The 19,396-nt window shown below is 35.0% G+C and overlaps 1 protein-coding gene across 1 annotated transcript; it reads right to left on the reverse strand.

Moving 5' to 3' along the window:
* Positions 1-311: 311 nt before the first annotated feature.
* LOC103705850 (formate dehydrogenase, mitochondrial) lies at positions 312-14,478 on the reverse strand. The gene is made up of 6 exons (XM_008789733.6): positions 14,279-14,478; positions 13,195-13,366; positions 11,660-12,200; positions 10,535-10,659; positions 732-844; positions 312-640 (listed from the first exon to the last, which is right to left on the reverse strand). The coding sequence occupies exons 1-6, from the start codon at positions 14,363-14,365 to the stop codon at positions 527-529; spliced, it is 1,152 nt and encodes a 383-aa protein (XP_008787955.4). The 5' UTR covers positions 14,366-14,478; the 3' UTR covers positions 312-526.
* Positions 14,479-19,396: the final 4,918 nt, after the last annotated feature.

A 19,396-nucleotide genomic window follows, 5' to 3' on the forward strand; every position in this document is an offset into this window, starting at 1 on the left:
TATTTCTCATAAACGCATGGAATGTTATATTTGCCAGGGATGTTCCTGCAATTTCTCACAAGCAACTTCATCAGCCATGAGGTTTAAAGTGTCATCTCCAGATTAGCTCATCAAAGTTTCAGTGAGGCAGTAGGTTATTGGATTTTATGAATGGATAATATCTACCAACATGATCTCTGCCGATCCTTTCCTCTCCATGCACATGGTACAATATTCCCGAATTTTAAAACAAATGATATCAAACTCCTACCAAGAAACTCAACCAGACTGCTGAAAAACACACCACTGATGCAAACAAAGCAACCATGATATGAATCAATTTGTCGCGTTCATCCGCAACGCACAACCAGCTGAAAGAAAATTTTATTGCTAGCCAACATAGTGTAATGACAACATCATTACTTTCAACAGAAGACTTGTGAACAGATCCATACAGCGAACTGTAGGATTTATTTCGATTTCTGACAGAACAGCTCGCAGATTCATACAAAAGAAGTCCCTCTTCAGGAATGAAAGAGAAGTGTGATTAGAGGTACTGACTCGCCAGTTTACCTTCCTTGACGATGTAGTTTTGTGGAGGGAAGTCCTCTCCCTTGAAGTATTTATCCAACATGTCCTTCACTCCAGCAGCATACCTCAGCTGCATGATTTCAGTTTAAATTTAGTAATCAGGCCATCTATCAGAAAGAGTAAAAGAGCAAAGTATACGTAGCTAATATCAAATGGCATACTTGGGCATCAATGGTAGTTCCTGAAATATGAGGCGTCATTGCATGGTTGGGCATGTATCGCCATGGGTGATCCTTTGGAGCTGGCTGGGGGTACCACACATCACCACCGTAACCTGAAGATTTAAAAAAAAAAATAGTAACTCAGAGCACCATTTCATTATATTAATTTCTGAAAAAAAGAATAGACTGAATTGAAACTTTAGAATAAGTCATGCAGAAATTTTTAACAGGTCTTACTTTCAGTTGAAAAGGATTTAGATCTCAATGGAAGAGGATGAAACCAACAGTACTATACTGTTCTGATAGAAAACTGGCACCTGGGACACCTGCTGGACATCAGTCCATTAACAGGTCGTAAGTCCCAGTTGTGTCGCGATACGTGGGGTGCACCCTGATGAGGGCAGATGGGATGCAGTTTTTTCTTTATTATTTTTCCTCTTATTCTTGTTGTTAATGACTATTTCAGTCCATCCGTCCCAACTCCACACCATCCTAGAAGCAAACCAAGATGGGTCCATTACCAGGGTTTAGAATCTTGGTTGAGCCTCCCTTGCGGGTTGCTAGAACCAGGTCAAACTATTAATATTTACCGTGTTTTTTGTTGGGAGGAGTGCACATCCACTATTTAATCACCAGTCGGCCACTATAATCATGCAAATCGAGCACTATTTTCAGTGTGTAGGGTCACTTCGACATGATCCTTACTAAAAGGGAACTCTTACTGGGGATCAAGAAATCAAGTTGATTTTTAATTACTTACCTCTTAAAATTTGATTAACAATCCTTCTGTAATTATTGAGATTCTTTTTCTCAACCAATCAGTCAATAGGAAACATGTCAGCCAAAACTTATTTGAGTAGGGTCTTCCATATTCTTTTGCTTTGGAAATTACATTTGCGATCAAAACATGGCTTCATTGGTGGTTCTTAATGACCCTGGAGCTTGAGCCTCTCTCTACTCTCTCCCATTGCCACACCCCCACCCCTTCTTCCAGCGAACTATAGATCTTTTTGTATTAGTTTGATAGTTTCAGGCCTACTCCTTGATTTGGATTGTGACAAACTGTTGCAACCCCTTTCTTCTTGTTTTATTTTCGAACTTTGAAACTCAATCGCATCCCCTTCTGGACATTCAATTCTTGTTCTATGCATTATATTGAGCACTTATGGTACATTCTACAAACATCATTTTTTTCCATGCCCTAACTCAAAAGCTTCAACTTTAGCCCCCATCATCTCTCGAGTTTTTTTTTTTCCTCTGACCCTACATGCTCTTTTGCTAGGTGATTTAGCAATCTAATATGTGTTGATCTACCAAGATGCTTTGTAGATATTTAAATCACATAAAAGAAAATCTAACAATTAATAAAATAGTGGTAAGAAAATATCTGGCCTGTGAGGTGTGAGAGGCACGCCAAAAGACGCACTGTCCTAAAACCGTTGTTGCCTCCCCACGTGCAGGTATTGGCGGTCAGCGACGGCTCCAAGATACAACCCAAACGGCTCACAGCGGGCCTAATCTACAGTGCACGTCTGTAGTAGGCAGATTACCTAGTCTATATCGGTTGCCCAATAATATAGAAAATTGTAAAAGAGAGAATGGTGGTAGAGAGAAACAATGAGAGGAAGAAGAAGGATTTTTTATTGTATTTTTTTGTTAGATACAAGGAATGGCTCTTTTATAGGCCCTTTGTCATCCAACCATAACGGTTGAATACTTATGGCCTCATTAAGGCCATAATGAAAGATAATGGGAAGTTTTGAAACTTCCAAATGGAATTTGAAAAACTTAAAGATTATAACAACTCTTTTTTAAAAAATTTGGGGGTTACAAATCTTTTTTATTTACACCTCTTTAAAACTTTTCAAAATTTATTCAAATTCCAACAGTCCCCCACAAGTTTCAAAACTTTATAAAATCATATACATATATATAGAGAGAAATTTGGGCAGCTTTATACTATGCAATGGGTGCAGGTGTCTTCCGGACTTGAACCTACACTTAGTGTTGACAGTTCTAACCTGAAGGATCATAGTGAACTAAGTCTTGAACTAGACCCTTTGGACCAGATTTTAACATGCCACACACATAGTATTGATATAGACTTGGTGCGGGTTAGCGCTATTTATGGCCATGCGCTGAATCTTGATTCTCATGAGAGTTATTAGAGAACAGCCCAATTCTCACGGTCGCGGCCTCACGACAACTCTCATTTAGGTGAGTCCTCCAAGAATACATGTGACCTGTATCCTGCAGGAGTATGCCTGCCTCGGGCTCATTCAGGGTAACACCCTTCCTAACGTCACATATCAAAGCACTATTGCCATAGGGATGAGCAGGAGACTCTCTCCTTAAAAGTAGTGCTGAAATGAGTCACGCAATATGGATTGTTTCTACCCATTGAACCTTCTTCATGGGATCTCCAATCATAAAGGTTGGGTTACCTCCCTAGGTGACTCCCTTATGGGCTTAAGCCCATCCCCCTCGACAAATCAATGACAGCTTTCTTAGAAAGAGCTTTGGTTAGCTGATCAGCTATATTTTTCTCAGACTTTACAAATTCCAAAGATACAATATTCTTATTCAATAGGCTTTTAACTGATTTGTACCTCATTTGCAAATGTCTATTCATTTTCTTATTAGTATGTGCCTGCCTTACTAACTCTATTACTGCCTTACTATCACAATGTATAAAAATGGCAGGCATGGGTTTATTGACTAAAGGCATGTCAAGCATCAAGTTCTTAATCCACTCAGCCTCAGAGCAAGTTGTATCTAAAGCTATAAGTTCTGACTCTATAGTACTCCGAGAGATAATAGTTTGTTTCTTAGATCCCCAAGATATTGCTGCTCCACCCAAAAGAAATACATACCCTGAAGTGGACTTTACATCCATATTGTCTGTTATCCAATTCGCATCACTATACCCTTCAACTACATTCGGAAATCCCTTATAACACAATGAGTATTCCATGGTTCCTCTAAGATATTTAAAGACTCTCTCTAAAGCAATCCAATGATCTTTGTTAGGATTATGAGTATATCTACTAAGTCTCCCAACAGCATATGCTATATCAGGCCTAGTTTTATTTGCTATGTATAACAATGATCCAATCATTTGTGAGTACTTCAGTTGAGATACTGGTTCACCATTATTTTTCTTCAAATGCACATTTAGATCATATGGTGTTGATATAGATTTGCAATCAAAATAATTAAACTTTTTTAACATCTTTTCTATTGTACTGGTTTGATTAAGAGTAATTCCATTAGGTGTTCTTTCCAACTTCATTCCTAAAATTACATAGGCTTCTCCTAAATCCTTCATGTCAAACTTTCTAGAAAGATAAGACTTAACATCATTTACTATCTCCAAATTTGTCCCAAATATTAATATATCATCAACATAAAGACATAAGATCACATGTTCTCCATTACTCTCTTTGTAGTACACACATTTATCATATTCATTAATCTTAAAGTCATATTCTAAGATCACCTTATCAACTTCTCATGCCATTGCTTAGGAGCTTGTTTTAAACCATACAAGGATTTAACTAACTTACAGACCTTATGTTCTTGACCTTTAACTACAATACCTTCAGGTTGCTCCATATATATCTCTTCATTTATGTCTCCATTTAGAAAGGCAGTCTTAACATCCATTTGATGAATCACTAGATTATGCACTGATGCTAAAGCAACTAAAATTCTAATCGTAGTTATCCTAGATACAGGTGAATATGTATCAAAGTAATCTATTCCTTCCTTTTGTGTAAAACCTTTAGCTACTAGTCTAGCTTTGTACTTGTCTATGGTTCCATCAGGTTTTAACTTCTTCTTGAACACCCATTTACACCCAATAGCTTTATTTCCAGGAGGTAAATTAGTTAACTCCCAAGTGTTATTTTGAATAATAGACTCTATCTCACTTTGTATAGCTTCCTTCCAAAATGGAGCATCTAAAGAAGACATAGCTTCCTTATAGGTAGTAGGATCTCCTTCTGTTAAAAAGGTATAAAATTCGTCTCCAAAATTTTTCTCTATTCTAGACCTTTTACTCCTTCTTAACTCTAATTGTGTTTCTGGTTCCTTAGATGCACTTGTACTAGTGGAAGGTTTATCATTAGTAGATGATTTATCTATTACTTGGTGTGAAATTTTATTTTTATAAGGAAATATATCTTCAAAATAGGTAGCATCTCTAGATTCTATAACTGTGTTGTTTGAAATTTCACTAATCTCAGAGTTTATAACTAAGAATCTATTGGCACTACTATTTTGAGCATACCCTATAAAGACAGCATCTATAGTTTTAGGCCCTATTTTCTTTCGCTTAGGCTCAGGGATTGCTACTTTAGCTAAACACCCCCACACTTTCAAGATTTTAAGATTAGGTGTTCTTTTCTTCCAAATTTCGTAAGGGGTCTTATCATTATCTTTCACAGTTACTCTATTCAATATGAAACATGCAGTAAGAATTGCTTCTCCCCACAAATTCTCAGGTAGCCCAGAACTTATCAACATCGCATTAACCATATCCATTAAAGTTCTATTCTTTCTTTCAGCTACTCCATTAGATTGAGGAGAGTATGGCGGAGTTATTTCATGTACTATTCCATATTCCTCACAGAAGATGCTAAAATTAGTAAGGGTATACTCACCTCCTCTGTCGGATCTGAGTTTCTTAATCTTTCTTTCTAATTGATTCTCTACTTCGGTCTTATAAATCTTGAATTTATTAAACACCTCATCTTTAGTTTTTATTAAGTACACATAGCAAAATTTCGAACAATCGTCTATAAAAGTCACAAAATACTTATTTCCTGCTCTAGTAGGTGGTCTGTTCGAATCACATACATCACTATGTATGAGCTCTAAGAGTTGAGTGTTTCTTTCTACAGACTTATAAGGCCTTTTAGGTTGTTTGGCTTGTACACACACTTCACATTTATGTTTGAAGTTTAGATTGGATTTAGGGACTAAATCTAGATCCATCATTCTTTTAATTTTCTTTAAGTGTACATGTCCCAATCGTTCATGCCATACATTAGAAGATTCAACATTGAAAACACTTGAAGAGATAACTTTAACTTCTGAAAGTACATTTAATTTAAACAACCCCTCACTAATAAATCCTTTCCCAACAAATACATTATTTTTTGAAATTACAACTTTATTGGATTCCATAACAACCTTGTATCCTTGTTGGACTAAGGATGACCCACTAACTAAATTTCTTCTGATTTCTGGAACATGTCGCACTCCTTTCAAAGTTAAGATCTTTCCAGATGTCATCTTCAAATCTATGTCTCCAACTCCAAGCACACGTGCAACAGAGTCATTACCTAATGTTACACTTCCTCCACTTGATTTCTGATAAGTTTTAAAATAACCATGATCAAAACAAATATGTACATTAGCTCCAGAATCTAACCACCAATCTTTATTTCCATAAGTAAAATTAATAGAAGAAGAACTAAAGTTATACCTAAAGGATGGCTCAGCTGAATTCTCTTGATCCATCAACATATAGACTTGAGCCTTTGGATCTCTTTGATAGTGATTTGACTTGGGCTTCGGCTTATACTCCTCAGTCTTCTTGAAGAAGCAATCTTTCGCCATGTGATTAGTTCTCCCACAAACAAAGCATAGCCTTTTCTCACTTCCTTTGCCCTTGAATGTTTTATTATTATTATTATTACGGTATTGGAAGTTTTGGTTTTGGTTAGAACGATTGTGGAACCTATTATTTTTCTTGAAGTTCTTACCCCTATGTTGGAAATTATTTCTCTTGTAAAAATTCTTAGTATTATTTTCAACTAGGTTCACCTTAGGAGTCTTTTCATCCTCTTTCTTAGTATTGGCTCTATGTTTTTCCTCAACTCTAAGAGAGTTTATGACTTGGGTTAAGGTTAACTCTCCTTGTTTATGCCTAAGGGTCCTAGCAAAATCATTCCAAGATGATGGCAACTTATCTATAAGACATGAGACTTTAAAATCTTCACTAAATTTGGTTCCCTTTTTCTCAACTCCTCTCAGAAGTTCTTGATACTCATGAATTTGATCTCCCACTAGTTTATTGTCTACCATTTTATAACTATTAAAATTTGAGACAGTAAACCGATCAATGCCAGCATCTATCATCCCATATTCAGCCTCTAAAGCATCCCAAAGTTCTTTTGCACTTGAGGTAGTGGCATGATACACATCATAAAGGTGGTCAGACAAAGCACTAAGTATTCTATTATAGCAGTGGTACTCTACTTGCTCATTAGTCATTTGTGAAGGTAACTCTGGATTAGACCGTGGTTCCTCTATTGCAGATACAAGTCCTAACACAGTCAACCAATATTTAAGTTGTCTTTGCCACCTACGAAAATTTTGTCCACTAAATTTTTCAGGCTTAATACTATTAGCTTCTTCCATATTTGCCATTCTAAATTTTAAACTCTAAGTTTTTAAAGTTTAAAAAGGGCAGTAGAGTATTCAACTGTGAGGAAAAATAATAACAATAATGTCACTAATGAATAAATTTAAACAAGATGTTCCTAAGAGTATCTCTTAATAATATACTATGTAACAATAACTTTACTAATAATGTAAAGGAAAACAACCCTAATGTCACCAATTAGATTTAATACTTATATCTTCACCAAAACTATTTTTTTTTTTAAATCAGAACAGTAAACTTTTTTTTATATATATTAAATAGTAAACTGTTTTTTTTTTTAAAGCAGTAAACTATTTTCTTAATTAAAAACAGTAAACTATTTTTTATATTAAAACAATAAACGGTTTTTTTTTTAACAGTAAATTGTTTTCTTTGATTAAACAGTAAACTGTTTTTTTTCGATTAAACAGTAAACTGTTTTTTTTCGATTAAACAGTAAACTGTTTTTTTATTTAAAACAGTAAACTGTTTTTTTTTTTAATTAAACAGTAAACTGTTTTTTGTTGAAACAGTAAACTATTTTTTGTTGAAACAGTAAACTGTTTTTTTTTTTTTTAACAGTAAATTGTTTCCTTTGATTAAACAGTAAACTGTTTTTTTTTATTAAACAGTAAACTGTTTTTTTTATTAAAACAGTAAACTGTTTTTTTAATTAAACAGTAAACTGTTTTTTGTTGAAACAGTAAACTGTTTTTTGTTGAAACAGTAAACTGTTTTTTTTTTTAACAGTAAATTGTTTTCTTTGATTAAACAGTAAACTGTTTTTTTTTGATTAAACAGTAAACTGTTTTTTTTTTATTAAACAGTAAACTGTTTTTTTTATTAAAACAGTAAACTTTTTTTTTTAATTAAACAGTAAACTGTTTTTTGTTAAAACAGTAAACTGTTTTTTTAATTAAAACAGTAAACTGTTTTTTTTAATTAAAACAGTAAACTGTTTTTTTTAATTAAAACAGTAATCTGTTTTCTTGATCAAAACAGTAAACTTTTTTTTTATTAAAACAGTAAAACAGTAAACTGTTTTTTTTAATTAAAACAGTAATCTATTTTCTTGATCAAAACAGTAAACTTTTTTTTTATTAAAACAGTAAAACAGTAAACTGGTTTTTTTTTTAAATTAAACAGTAAACTGTTTTTTTTTTATTAAGCAGTAAACTGTTTTTTTTTATTAAACAGTTTAATATTAAAATTGAGAATCTAAAGCTAAACTATATATATATTTATATTTAAAGTGTATTCAGCAATGATTTCTATCAAAGATGAACAAAAACAGTGTTCAACTATGCATCTTGCAGAATATATAAACATATAGATGAAACAATATAACAACGGTTTTAGAATGTTGATCTACCAAGATGCTTTGTAGATATTTAAATCACATAAAAGAAAATCTAACAATTAATAAAATAGTGGTAAGAAAATATCTGGCCTGTGAGGTGTGAGAGGCACGCCAAAAGACGCACTGTCCTAAAACCGTTGTTGCCTCCCCACGTGCAGGTATTGGCGGTCAGCGACGGCTCCAAGATACAACCCAAACGGCTCACAGCGGGCCTAATCTACAGTGCACGTCTGTAGTAGGCAGATTACCTAGTCTATATCGGTTGCCCAATAATATAGAAAATTGTAAAAGAGAGAATGGTGGTAGAGAGAAACAATGAGAGGAAGAAGAAGGATTTTTTATTGTATTTTTTTGTTAGATACAAGGAATGGCTCTTTTATAGGCCTTTTGTCATCCAACCATAACGGTTGAATACTTATGGCCTCATTAAGGCCATAATGAAAGATAATGGGAAGTTTTGAAACTTCCAAATGGAATTTGAAAAACTTAAAGATTATAACAACTCTTTTTTAAAAAATTTGGGGGTTACAAATCTTTTTTATTTACACCTCTTTAAAACTTTTCAAAATTTATTCAAATTCCAACAATATGTTCCTTTTTTAACTTCCGACATTCCTTGCTTGGATTTGTTGTTATATCAGATGCATCACGGCATTACCTTGTAAATTCATTGTAAAGCATCCTTTATAGATGTTTGAATTGTTCTCTGCTCAAGAAATCACTGCTTTACTCATGAAATATAGAGGTGCAACTTGGGTTGGGCTCAACCCGAACCTGCCTACCCAACCTGCTTATTGGGTAAAATAAATTTGAGTTCGGCTTGTACTCAAAAATCCAGCCTAACCTCAAGAAGGATTGGTTAGGGTCGACCTTCAACGTAACCTGAACCTGACTTAACCTGACCCATCCCGATAAACAAATAATTTGTATTTATATTTCATATATATTACTTATATATTTATATAATTATATCTTTAATATTGTTATATTATGTTTAAGTGTACTATTCAAATTTACCAATTATTGAGGCCTCAATTTAGCTTAAGATGGCTTGGCTTGGGCTGAATTAGAAAAATCCCAACCTGAGACTGGGTTGGGTTTGATTGGTGTTTTAGAGGTCGGGTTGGGTTTGGGTTTGCCCTCAACCTGACCTAACCTGCCCAAGTTGCAGCCCTAACGAAATCACATCAATTGATTTTACTTCACATGCTTGACAAATATTTTAGGCCATATCATTGCACCATATAATAGGCCTCTATCTATGCATTGCTGCCTTCACATCTCTACAGCTTTGAGGCCAAGCATTATCGTTTTATTCACATCAAATTTAGTTTGGTCTCAAAATCCTTGTCATGAGACTTGATTATCATTCTTGACACCTATTAATGGACCATCCCATATTCACACTTGCTTGTCTATAATTCACAGACAGATCCGCATATAATTTCACATCATCTCTTCATAATTTAACCTATTGTTTCCAGTTAATTTCATTCTACCCAACAATTTAAGGTGTTTGTAGCATACAAGACCAACCAAATTTCACTTTTAGTTAAAATAAGCAATATAATGATTAGACAAGCTGTGTTATCAGTTTATGACAGCAACCTCAGTGCAAAATTAAACAACGAAGATTTAACAAGCAAAACCAGCTTGGTCCGGCTTCAAAGACCACATGGCCACAGTAAAGTGGTTTTTCAATGAACTACTAAGACAGACTCATTCATGTGCAGGAATAACAATTTGAAGTGCTCTGATCATTGTAACTTAAATCCTCCATAAATTTCTACACTCCTAATCTTACCTTGCATTATTAGAAAGATTATATAAGTACTCCACTTAAAAGCTATGCGTCAAACATCCAGATCCAAACTGGGATTGAGTATCATAAAAGACCATATCAGGTGTCCATAATGAACAAGAAGTAAATGTTCACAGATGAGAAGCAGAATTTCAGATGGAGATTCAATTGTTCCTCATGCAAAACCGGCAGATAACTAGTAAAAATACCTGCAATGTGGCCACTGGAGCAAGCATCTGCAACTGCTTGAGTATCCATTATTGCTCCTCGGGCATTATTTACAATAAGTACTCCCTTCTTCATCTTTGCAATTCTATCTTTGTCAAACATTCCTCTGGAACAAAGAATAGTTACATAGTGAAGAAGATGAAGATTTAATAGAATAGGATATGTGTAAACAGATTTTCAAAAGATTGTGAACAAGTCTATATCCTGATCAATGGACAGACGATGCAAAATAGCTAAAGTTCAATGATCACAGCCTTGCTACACCTGGTGACACTAAATTTGCAGCTCCATTTTATGATCATCGCCATTCTGTTATAATTTTAACAAGTTCAATCTCAATCGGCACTGTGAGATTGAACCTTACCTGAACAGAGTAGCATTAATTATTTTTTCTTAATAAAGCATCTTGAATAGGTAATATCCATACCAATAGTGTACTTGAGGAGTTGCAAAAATTACATGAATGGTTATCCTGACACCTTGTTGTTGAGGAAAAGTTTAATATTTTTGGAACTTCAACTGCAGGCAAATTTTAATACCTTTGCTCTGAAAACCTTAAAAAATGCAGAGATAGATGCTCCTATGCTGATAAAGACACGAGTTCCAGCATGAAAATGGATAACAACATCACCCTGAGTAGCACTTTGTGGAAGCCAAATGGAAAATGAAAACTGTAGATATAAAATAAACAGCATACCATATCTTTCAGTCGCGTGATTCATTGTCACCATAAAACTAAGTGAGAAAAGCTAATGTCATGAAGTATATAACTCAAGTTATACGAAAGATATGGCAACCAGCATCCTGGTTAGTGCTATTTACAGTTCCATAACAACCAAGAAGTAATCTTAGCCACTTTTTATAACTTTATAATTCCTACATATGCTTCTAGAAAGCTACCATTTATGATAAATTGACTCTAGAGTAATTTTTTCCTGAGCAATCTATGTCAAAACAATTTTTCTAGAGACATGGACCATTTCATATTGAACAGACTTAATTTTAAGTTGTCACTTTTGCATAGAAACCTTAAGGATTCTGAGTAAATAACATTGAAAAAAATAAATTCATAATAAAGAAAGCTAGATAGATGAAGAAAAACATACCTCGTTTTCTCAGTAAGAGGCATGTTGATAACAACAATGTCACACTTAGGAAGCATAGCATCAAGGTCTTCTTCAAATTTTGCTCCAGTCTCCTTCTCCAGTTCAGGTTCCATTTTGAGGCGATCATGGTACAGTAGATTGCAGTTGAAAGGTTTCAGACGCTGGAGCAAAAGCTTTCCAATGCGGCCAGCCCCAACTGTCCCAACGGTCTTGCCTTCAAGGTCATATGCCCTATATGCGATGGCTGCAACATTCCATTCACCTTTAACCACCTGATGATAACCAGGTAAAAAATTCCGAACAAGAATGAGAATTCGCATGAGCTCATCTTCTGCAACCGAGACCACATTGCTTCCAGTGACCTCAGCAACAGTCAGTCCAGCTTCAGCTGCTGCTTTCAAATCAATGTGGTCAGAGCCAATCCCAGCAGTGAGAAGAAGTTGCAAGTTCTTGGCCTTCTTGATCCTCTCTGCCGTAACATAGGCTGGATGGAATGGGGTGGATATCAAAACGTGCAGATCAGGGATATGTTTGTCAAGCTCTGGGTAAGAAAATACAAAAATTTTAGTATTGTAATATCCGATCAAAGAGAACTTTGGATTAATAATTATAAATACATATATATAATTTTATGACTTGAAAACGAAACGTATAACTCAATAAAAAATCACAAAAAAGATGAAACTAAAACAATGTATCATTCATGAATATTTGGAACCACATATAATGTTTGTAAGGTTTGAATTTCACTTTTGTTTTTACATTGTAAAATGTTTCATGAATACACCAAATTCGCCTGAATAAAGAGTAAAATTCAAAGTCGACATATTATATTTGTAGTACAAACTGCAGAAGATTATTGCAAAAGAACATAAACCAATGAGAGAGTCAATGGTTTCTTTTTTCCCTCTTTTTCTTCTTTTTTTTTTGTTTAACAGTGTTACTTCTTCGGGAAGGTAATACAATCGAAGTAAGCAGTCCAGTGCAGCAGAACTCTGAGGCAATTTCAAACCCAAAAAAAAATGTGCTCGCTCATAATTGAGTGAATCCAAACAAGCTAAACAGTGCATACTAGCTAAGGGAGCTACAGCATCCCTATATGATTTTATCTTTATCCATGTGACAATCAAACGCCCTGGCCATGAACTTTAGTCAATTTGGTGAATTCTTTTGTACCGTTTTCACTTATCAACTATCCAGAGTTAAATCCATGATCAAACCCTAGTTTGTCAAGTCTTTCCTGCATCAATATGGTTTTCTTATGTATCCATCCAGCTCACGGACCCTATCACAGACATCCATGCGGGCCCCTTTCCAAGTCTAGCTCTCTTCTGATCTTCCATGTAACTAGCTCTACTAAGTAGTATTTGACAAATTTATCCATGCATTGATTTGAACAGAAAAATGCTTGTTATGCTTAAATTTATTCATAAAGGAATGATTTGTTGATCTTGATGCATAATATCACTCAACTAACTTCTAAACATTAAAATCTAAAGCTTATATATAGAATCAGTAAATCGTCATATACCAACCACAGTTCGGGCCTTCTTTGTCATCAGTTACAATGTACTGGTGGCCCTGAGATTCCAGCCACTCCCGAATGCCCAGGCTTCCTTCAGCGCAGCCTAAGAAGTTAGGATTCATCGCCGCATGCTCATTGGCCTTGTAGAACACCCCAACAATCTTTTTGCTCCCAGGGGAAGCCTGCATGATATTAAGAAATCAAAAACCAATTCTGTACTTTGAGGCAATATGGTGATCAAATGGCTAAAAATGATCCAAGAAGTTTACTTCAAATCCCAGGAAACGTAGTGGCAGTGACAAGATTTAAGACAGGAAACTGTTTTAGAAAATTACAAGTTAGGAGAGAATGATTTTGGCTAAATTTTTTTCCCAACAAACCAAATTCTTCGATTCCATAAACATGACACACGAAAGAAAAAATTCCATCCATCAAGACCATACTCAGTATAACTCCAAAGTTTTCCGTTCTCTTTTTCTAGAAAACAGGGAAAGGAAATAGAGAGAAAGCCAGAGAGCAAAAGAAGGAAACATAACCTAGCAGATCGCTTTATATACAAATTGAAGAGCATCATTAAGAACAAAAACTTAACTTTAGCACTCTCTACAGTATTATTTTAGAAAATTAGCAAAGAAAATGAAAAAAACGCTTAGAACTCCTCTGAATCACTGCAGATGGAAAACTCGCAGTTTAACTTCTACAAAAAAAAAATGCACTACTTAAAGCCAAAGGAACATGTTTTTAAGAAAAAAGTAACTAGTAGTATCATAATAAAGAAATAGCAAGATAAATCAAAAACATCTAACACTCCAAATAACTCTATATCGCGACTCGCGAGAATTGAAGCAAATGACCTGAAACTTCCTGCAAGTAGCTCTTCAAACCAATTAAAAAAATGGAAAATTTATGGATTATTTTTACAAAATAACTAAAAACTTGATTTTCAAACAAGATTTAAGGCACAAAGAGAAGTGAATCGAAAACACTGGAACTCGTTGAAACACTTCAACTGAGATCAAAAAGAAATCACCAAAAACAAGTCCGATTAATAGCTAAAAAAAATTAAAAAAAAAGGAAACTTTTAAAAGGATTACATGGAGCTGTCTCACGAAAGGAGAGACATCGGGAACCGTTGAAGCCAGGGACCGAATCGCGTGCTTTGCCGTCCTCCACATCGCCATTAATTGGAATTTAGAGGGGGGAAAATGACCAAAATTTTGCCCGGGCGGGGAAGGTGGTGAAATGAATGCGATGCTGGCGCTTATTATAGAAGAAGAGGGCAAGAGATGGGTGTGAACCAGAGGGAGTGTCAGGGGACGCGTGGCAACGACGAGGGGCAGAAGCACAGTGGTCCCCGCAGGCGGCGAGAGTCGCTTCTGTCCTATTTGGATCCAGTGTCTTAGCTCTTGTACGAGTTAAAATAGTGAACTGCTATTTATCTGCCACGTCACCCAGTTTCTAAAAGTTATGGACAATTGGCAAGCCTGGGAGTCAACGTTGCCTCCTCTCGGTGATCGGTAAGCTATACGAGATCCATCGCCGCCAATGGTACTTTATTATAAAATAAGTGATGAGTTTTTCTGCTACTTTATTGAGAAAAAAATTGAGACAAATACGAAGGTGATATTTTTTTCCATTTACGATTATTGAAGAAAATCTAAAATTATTGTTAGTTGATGGAAACATCTAGAACTTGCAAATACCCTTTTTTTTAATATTATTAAACCATAACATTTCCAACTCAAAATATAATACTAGCTAACCATTTTTTGGTAAATCTCTCAAATTCATTTCTCCCATTAGATGAGTAAATCTATTTTAATGCTCAAATATCTCATATTGGGCCATAAAAGAATTAAAAAAATATTATTTAAATTATTTATTCAAAAACATTATTAAAAATTAGTAATATTTTTATATAAGACTGTGTTCAACCAAATATAGTAATTATATGGTTGCTATTTTTGTAAGTAATTTTTTCAGCAACCAATAAAATAAAATTTAATTTTCTTTTTTAATCATTTTTTAAAATAAATAATTTTTAAAAATTAATAAATTAATATATAATCTAACATATTTAATTTAATATGATGGATAAATCGTGCACCAAGCACGATTTCTGAAGTCAGCTTGGCCCACATGTGACCCGTTGATGTAATGGATTAGGCAGCGATAATTGAACGGAAAAATGTCAAGGCCACCTATCTTGTCACTGATAACCTGTCAATCTAATATATATATATATATATTTATATGCCCTACCTAAGTGAACAAGTTTGGGTTTGGTGTACATCAGTTTGTATCGTAAGAATATAACTACTTTGTTCATCAAATGGATTATATTTATATTTAGACTTTTGGCATGTCAAATTTAATTTGATCATTTTAATAGCTGATAGTATAACCTACTAACTTGTTTTGAACCGATTTGAGACTGTAGGTATCAACGTGACATCAAGTTAACATATCATTATAAACCCAAACTCAACTCTACATATTCTAGTAAACAAGTTCTACGGTTTGTGATTTATTGCTTATTTAATAAATAAATCGAATTTAATTATTTTTTAATTTATTTAATAAAAATTTAAGTTGTAAGTCACGAACTATTGACATGGTGCATCTCATTATTAAGAATTTCTTCCTAAATTAGAGATAGCAATAGATAAGACATGAATCGGATAGGTTATTACTTACATCTATCTTACAATTGGGAATTATATATTTGTACCCCTCTCGTAGGAAAATGTGGGTGGGTAGGCTTAAATCGATTGGCTTGAATAAAGCTAAAAAATATTTTCTATATATAAACCAAAAAAATAAATAGAATATAAACATAAACCTTAATATTAAAGAAAATCAAAGTTTAGAGCATAAAATATAACAAACTAAATTTTTCATAATAATGAAAATATAAAAAACAAAAATATAATTTTTTAGAAAGCCAAATGCTAGCATGTAGCCTTTCACATGTTCTATCACTTTCGCGATCAATCATAATACTTTGTTCTCTATTTATTATTATAATATTCGAGGTTGAATTGTGCTACTTCGTCGGGATGTAGATGAATTTTAAAAAATATGGGCAATTGAAGTGACCAAGGCAAAGAATTAGTTGCCATTTTTAAAATCGGATACCCACCATCGAATCTCAATAGATTGGATAAAATTCATTTTATTAGGGTTTGATCAGATCGGGCAGCCGGACCAAGTAAATTGCTATCTTTACCTCGAGTAGGATTTGAATCACAAATATTACCTTAAAAAAATGCCACCTTTGTCTAGTCATAAAGTCTGTCTTTTAGTCTTGATACGAATCGTCCCTTTTTCTATTTTTTAATATTTACCAAAGACTTGGACCTAATGCACCTGGGTTTGGTGCATGCATGAATTATAGATCTGTTTTTTTTTTGGTTAGCTAGAGACACGCACCCAAATCAATGATATCGAGATGGCCGCCTTCGTACGATCGATATTCTAGTCCCAGCGTGCTATTTGGGTTTGTAATACTATTTGTCCATACTTATGACCCTAAATAGGTTTCACTCAACAAATTCAATGATCATAATCTTTGAAGCTGCCGGCTTAGCTTACCAAAGAAGTCTTGCTTGGTGGTAGCAGCAAAGACCTAGCTCAAATTTTAAAGAGATGATGGGAACACATCTTGTTGTGGTTGAAATTTGGCCTGAGGATGATCACGCCGGAGGAAGCCGAGAAGCCGTTGGTTGAGACGGAGAAAAAGAGCCACCTCCTGCGCTCTGGTGTACCTGCACAAAGCCTTGGTCGGGAATTCCGGCAAAGTTCCTCTGATGGTTAAATTAGCAGTATTTTTGGAGAGATTTCTGAGTGTTTTGAATTACTTTTTAATAGCTTATCGAGAGCCTTTCCCTACCCTTTTTTATAGGGTGAGGGTCTCGTTCGTTACCTGAAATCTCGGACCAAGCTGTGATTAGTTGGCCATTAGCTGAGGCAGCGCGAATCATGGAGATCAATCCTGCGGGTGGAGGATTCGGGAAATAACTTTCCATATTTGTTTGAATATAGATTCTAAGAATCTGCGGGATCTTCGATGGAATCAAGATTGACAAGGCCGAAGTCGGTTCGGCCTCTAGCCGAAGTCGACTCGGCCTTCGGCAGGGTCTGAGGCCGGTCTAGTTCTTAGCGGGACCGAGGTCTAGCCTGCTCGGCTCTGAGGACTGCGTGACCGGAATTGAGTGGCTCCACGCTAGAGTAGGACGGTCCATTTTGCCTCCCATCACATCTATTTGGATTGAACTTTCAATCCACCCATCTTAACTCTCACCAATCATGATTACAGCCTCTTGTACCAGTTTTATGTTTTGGTTTTCTTATAATTTAACGACTTGAATCCAAAAGGATGATTTTCTTAATTACTTTTTTACTGCTTCGCCTCTTTCCACTGGGGCAAGGGCTCAAGAAGTGGAGTGGGTATGGCATGGGAGGTAAGAACGGAGGAGGAGGTGGATGGTGATGGTCATTTTGTTGTTAATCATTTTTAGTTGCGGAAGAATTTGTGCACTTAGAGGTTTGAGATGCTTAGATGACAGGGTCCATCTGAAATGGATATAATTGCAATCAAGACTCGCTATCTTAGTACCATATTCCATATTGGTACCATATTAGCACGGTATCAGTATGGTATGGTGTGAAATTTTTTTGGTGTATCGAGTGTCGGTACACCACCAGTATCGAATATCAGTAATGAACCGGTATAAAAAATAAGTATAGATTTACACTCCACTGGAACAAAGTGCAGATACAATGCATGGACCCAAAACCAATAAGCAAGTTGCACAGAAAAGGGAAGGCTAAACTGAGATGAACATGCTACCCCTTAAATAACAAATGCGCAACTTTGGCTATTATCCCAGAGTAATCATTTGTTCATCTAGAGTCCTGGTATTTGATTTTACATCAGCCGGGTGCAGTAGATTTTGGAAGATGTGTTGATAATCTGAAGAAGTACATTTCAGGCCATAGATTTCAAACAAGCCTTCATTTTTATTCAGCAATTAAGATTGTATATCATGCATGCTTTTTTTTTATTTTTTTTTTTTGAATGAAATAGAAGGCCAATGCCTGCCCATCATGAATAAGCCCGCCCATCACGATAACGTCTCCTGAATAAGTCCAGGAATACTGTGATATTTAGAATGTTTGGGATATAAAGAAACAGAACAATAAGTAGCAGGTGAAGTGGAACCTGTCTTTAAGAGATATTCAGCCCCAATAGAACATCGAATTAAAATCTCAGAAGGATGCCCATATGGAATATTAATCTGCAGCAGTATAATATATCAGATATCAAGCTTGTACTTAGGTATGCATGGCCCACCATATATTTCTCAACATACACGATAACTGATGTAAGAAACAAAAGAGAGGCCATTTTTTTTCGTTAGGTGGCGTTGTTATATTATTTTTCTATGCATGAGATGATTCTTATTGAATGAGTGGGGTGCTAATTTCTAAATTAATCTTGTTTTGTTGCTTCCTCGAGTGCAGGCATTTTTGCACAAAGTTTCAGAATGATAACATGAGGAAAATCGATTAACCAATACAAGGATCTTGTGAAATCTCATCCCTTATTATTTCGAATCATTTTCTAGTTCTGGATGCTAAATATGCAATAGAATAAGCCAGGCAAATAGCAACTGGCTATTAGCTATTAGATATTATTTCATCTCAGGGAAATTGAATTGGATTTATTGCTGAAGATGACGGAGAACATGATCACAAACCATGCAGGCGCAAGATACGTCATGGGATTTTATCACTAGCTATTAGCTATGCACCTAAAAAAAGGTTACCAATCAAGTTTTCTAACCTTAATCTTGTGCCCTGAATGGGGTGAAAATTTTGAACATAAATTTTATGGGTAATAGAAAAATGATAAACAAGCGCTGCTTAGTTCCATGCCAATGCCCATTAGAGTCTCCGATCAGTGTCGCGTTTTTAGCCGACTCAGGGATCGAAACAGGCCCACATCATTTGTTTTTAACCCAACATTTACAGGACAGCTACTAACAATGACAATGACAAACCCAGCGATGACCCTCTCAAGTCTTAGTCCGATCATCAATCGCCATTTCGACACCGGGTCATTTTCTTATGTCTTTACCGGACGATCTCTGTGATTTTTGATTGAATATATTTGTGAACTTACAGACATATCTATACGAAAATTTATA

Source organism: Phoenix dactylifera, chromosome 15 (genome assembly GCF_051530095.1).
Source record: "Phoenix dactylifera cultivar Ajwa chromosome 15, Ajwa_hap1_PhDact_Kaust_v1.1, whole genome shotgun sequence".
NCBI classification, from domain to species: Eukaryota; Viridiplantae; Streptophyta; class Magnoliopsida; order Arecales; family Arecaceae; genus Phoenix; species Phoenix dactylifera.

Coding starts and splice junctions, on each gene's coding strand:
- LOC103705850 (XM_008789733.6), bottom strand. CDS start 14,365: ATGGCGATGTGGAGGACGGCAAAGCACGCGATTCGGTCCCTGGCTTCA. Junction 13,367..14,278: donor CTTTCGTGAGACAGCTCCAT/GTAATCCTTTTA, acceptor AATATCATGCAG/GCTTCCCCTGGGAGCAAAAA. Junction 845..10,534: donor CTCCAGTGGCCACATTGCAG/GTATTTTTACTA, acceptor TTAAATCTTCAG/GTTACGGTGGTGATGTGTGG.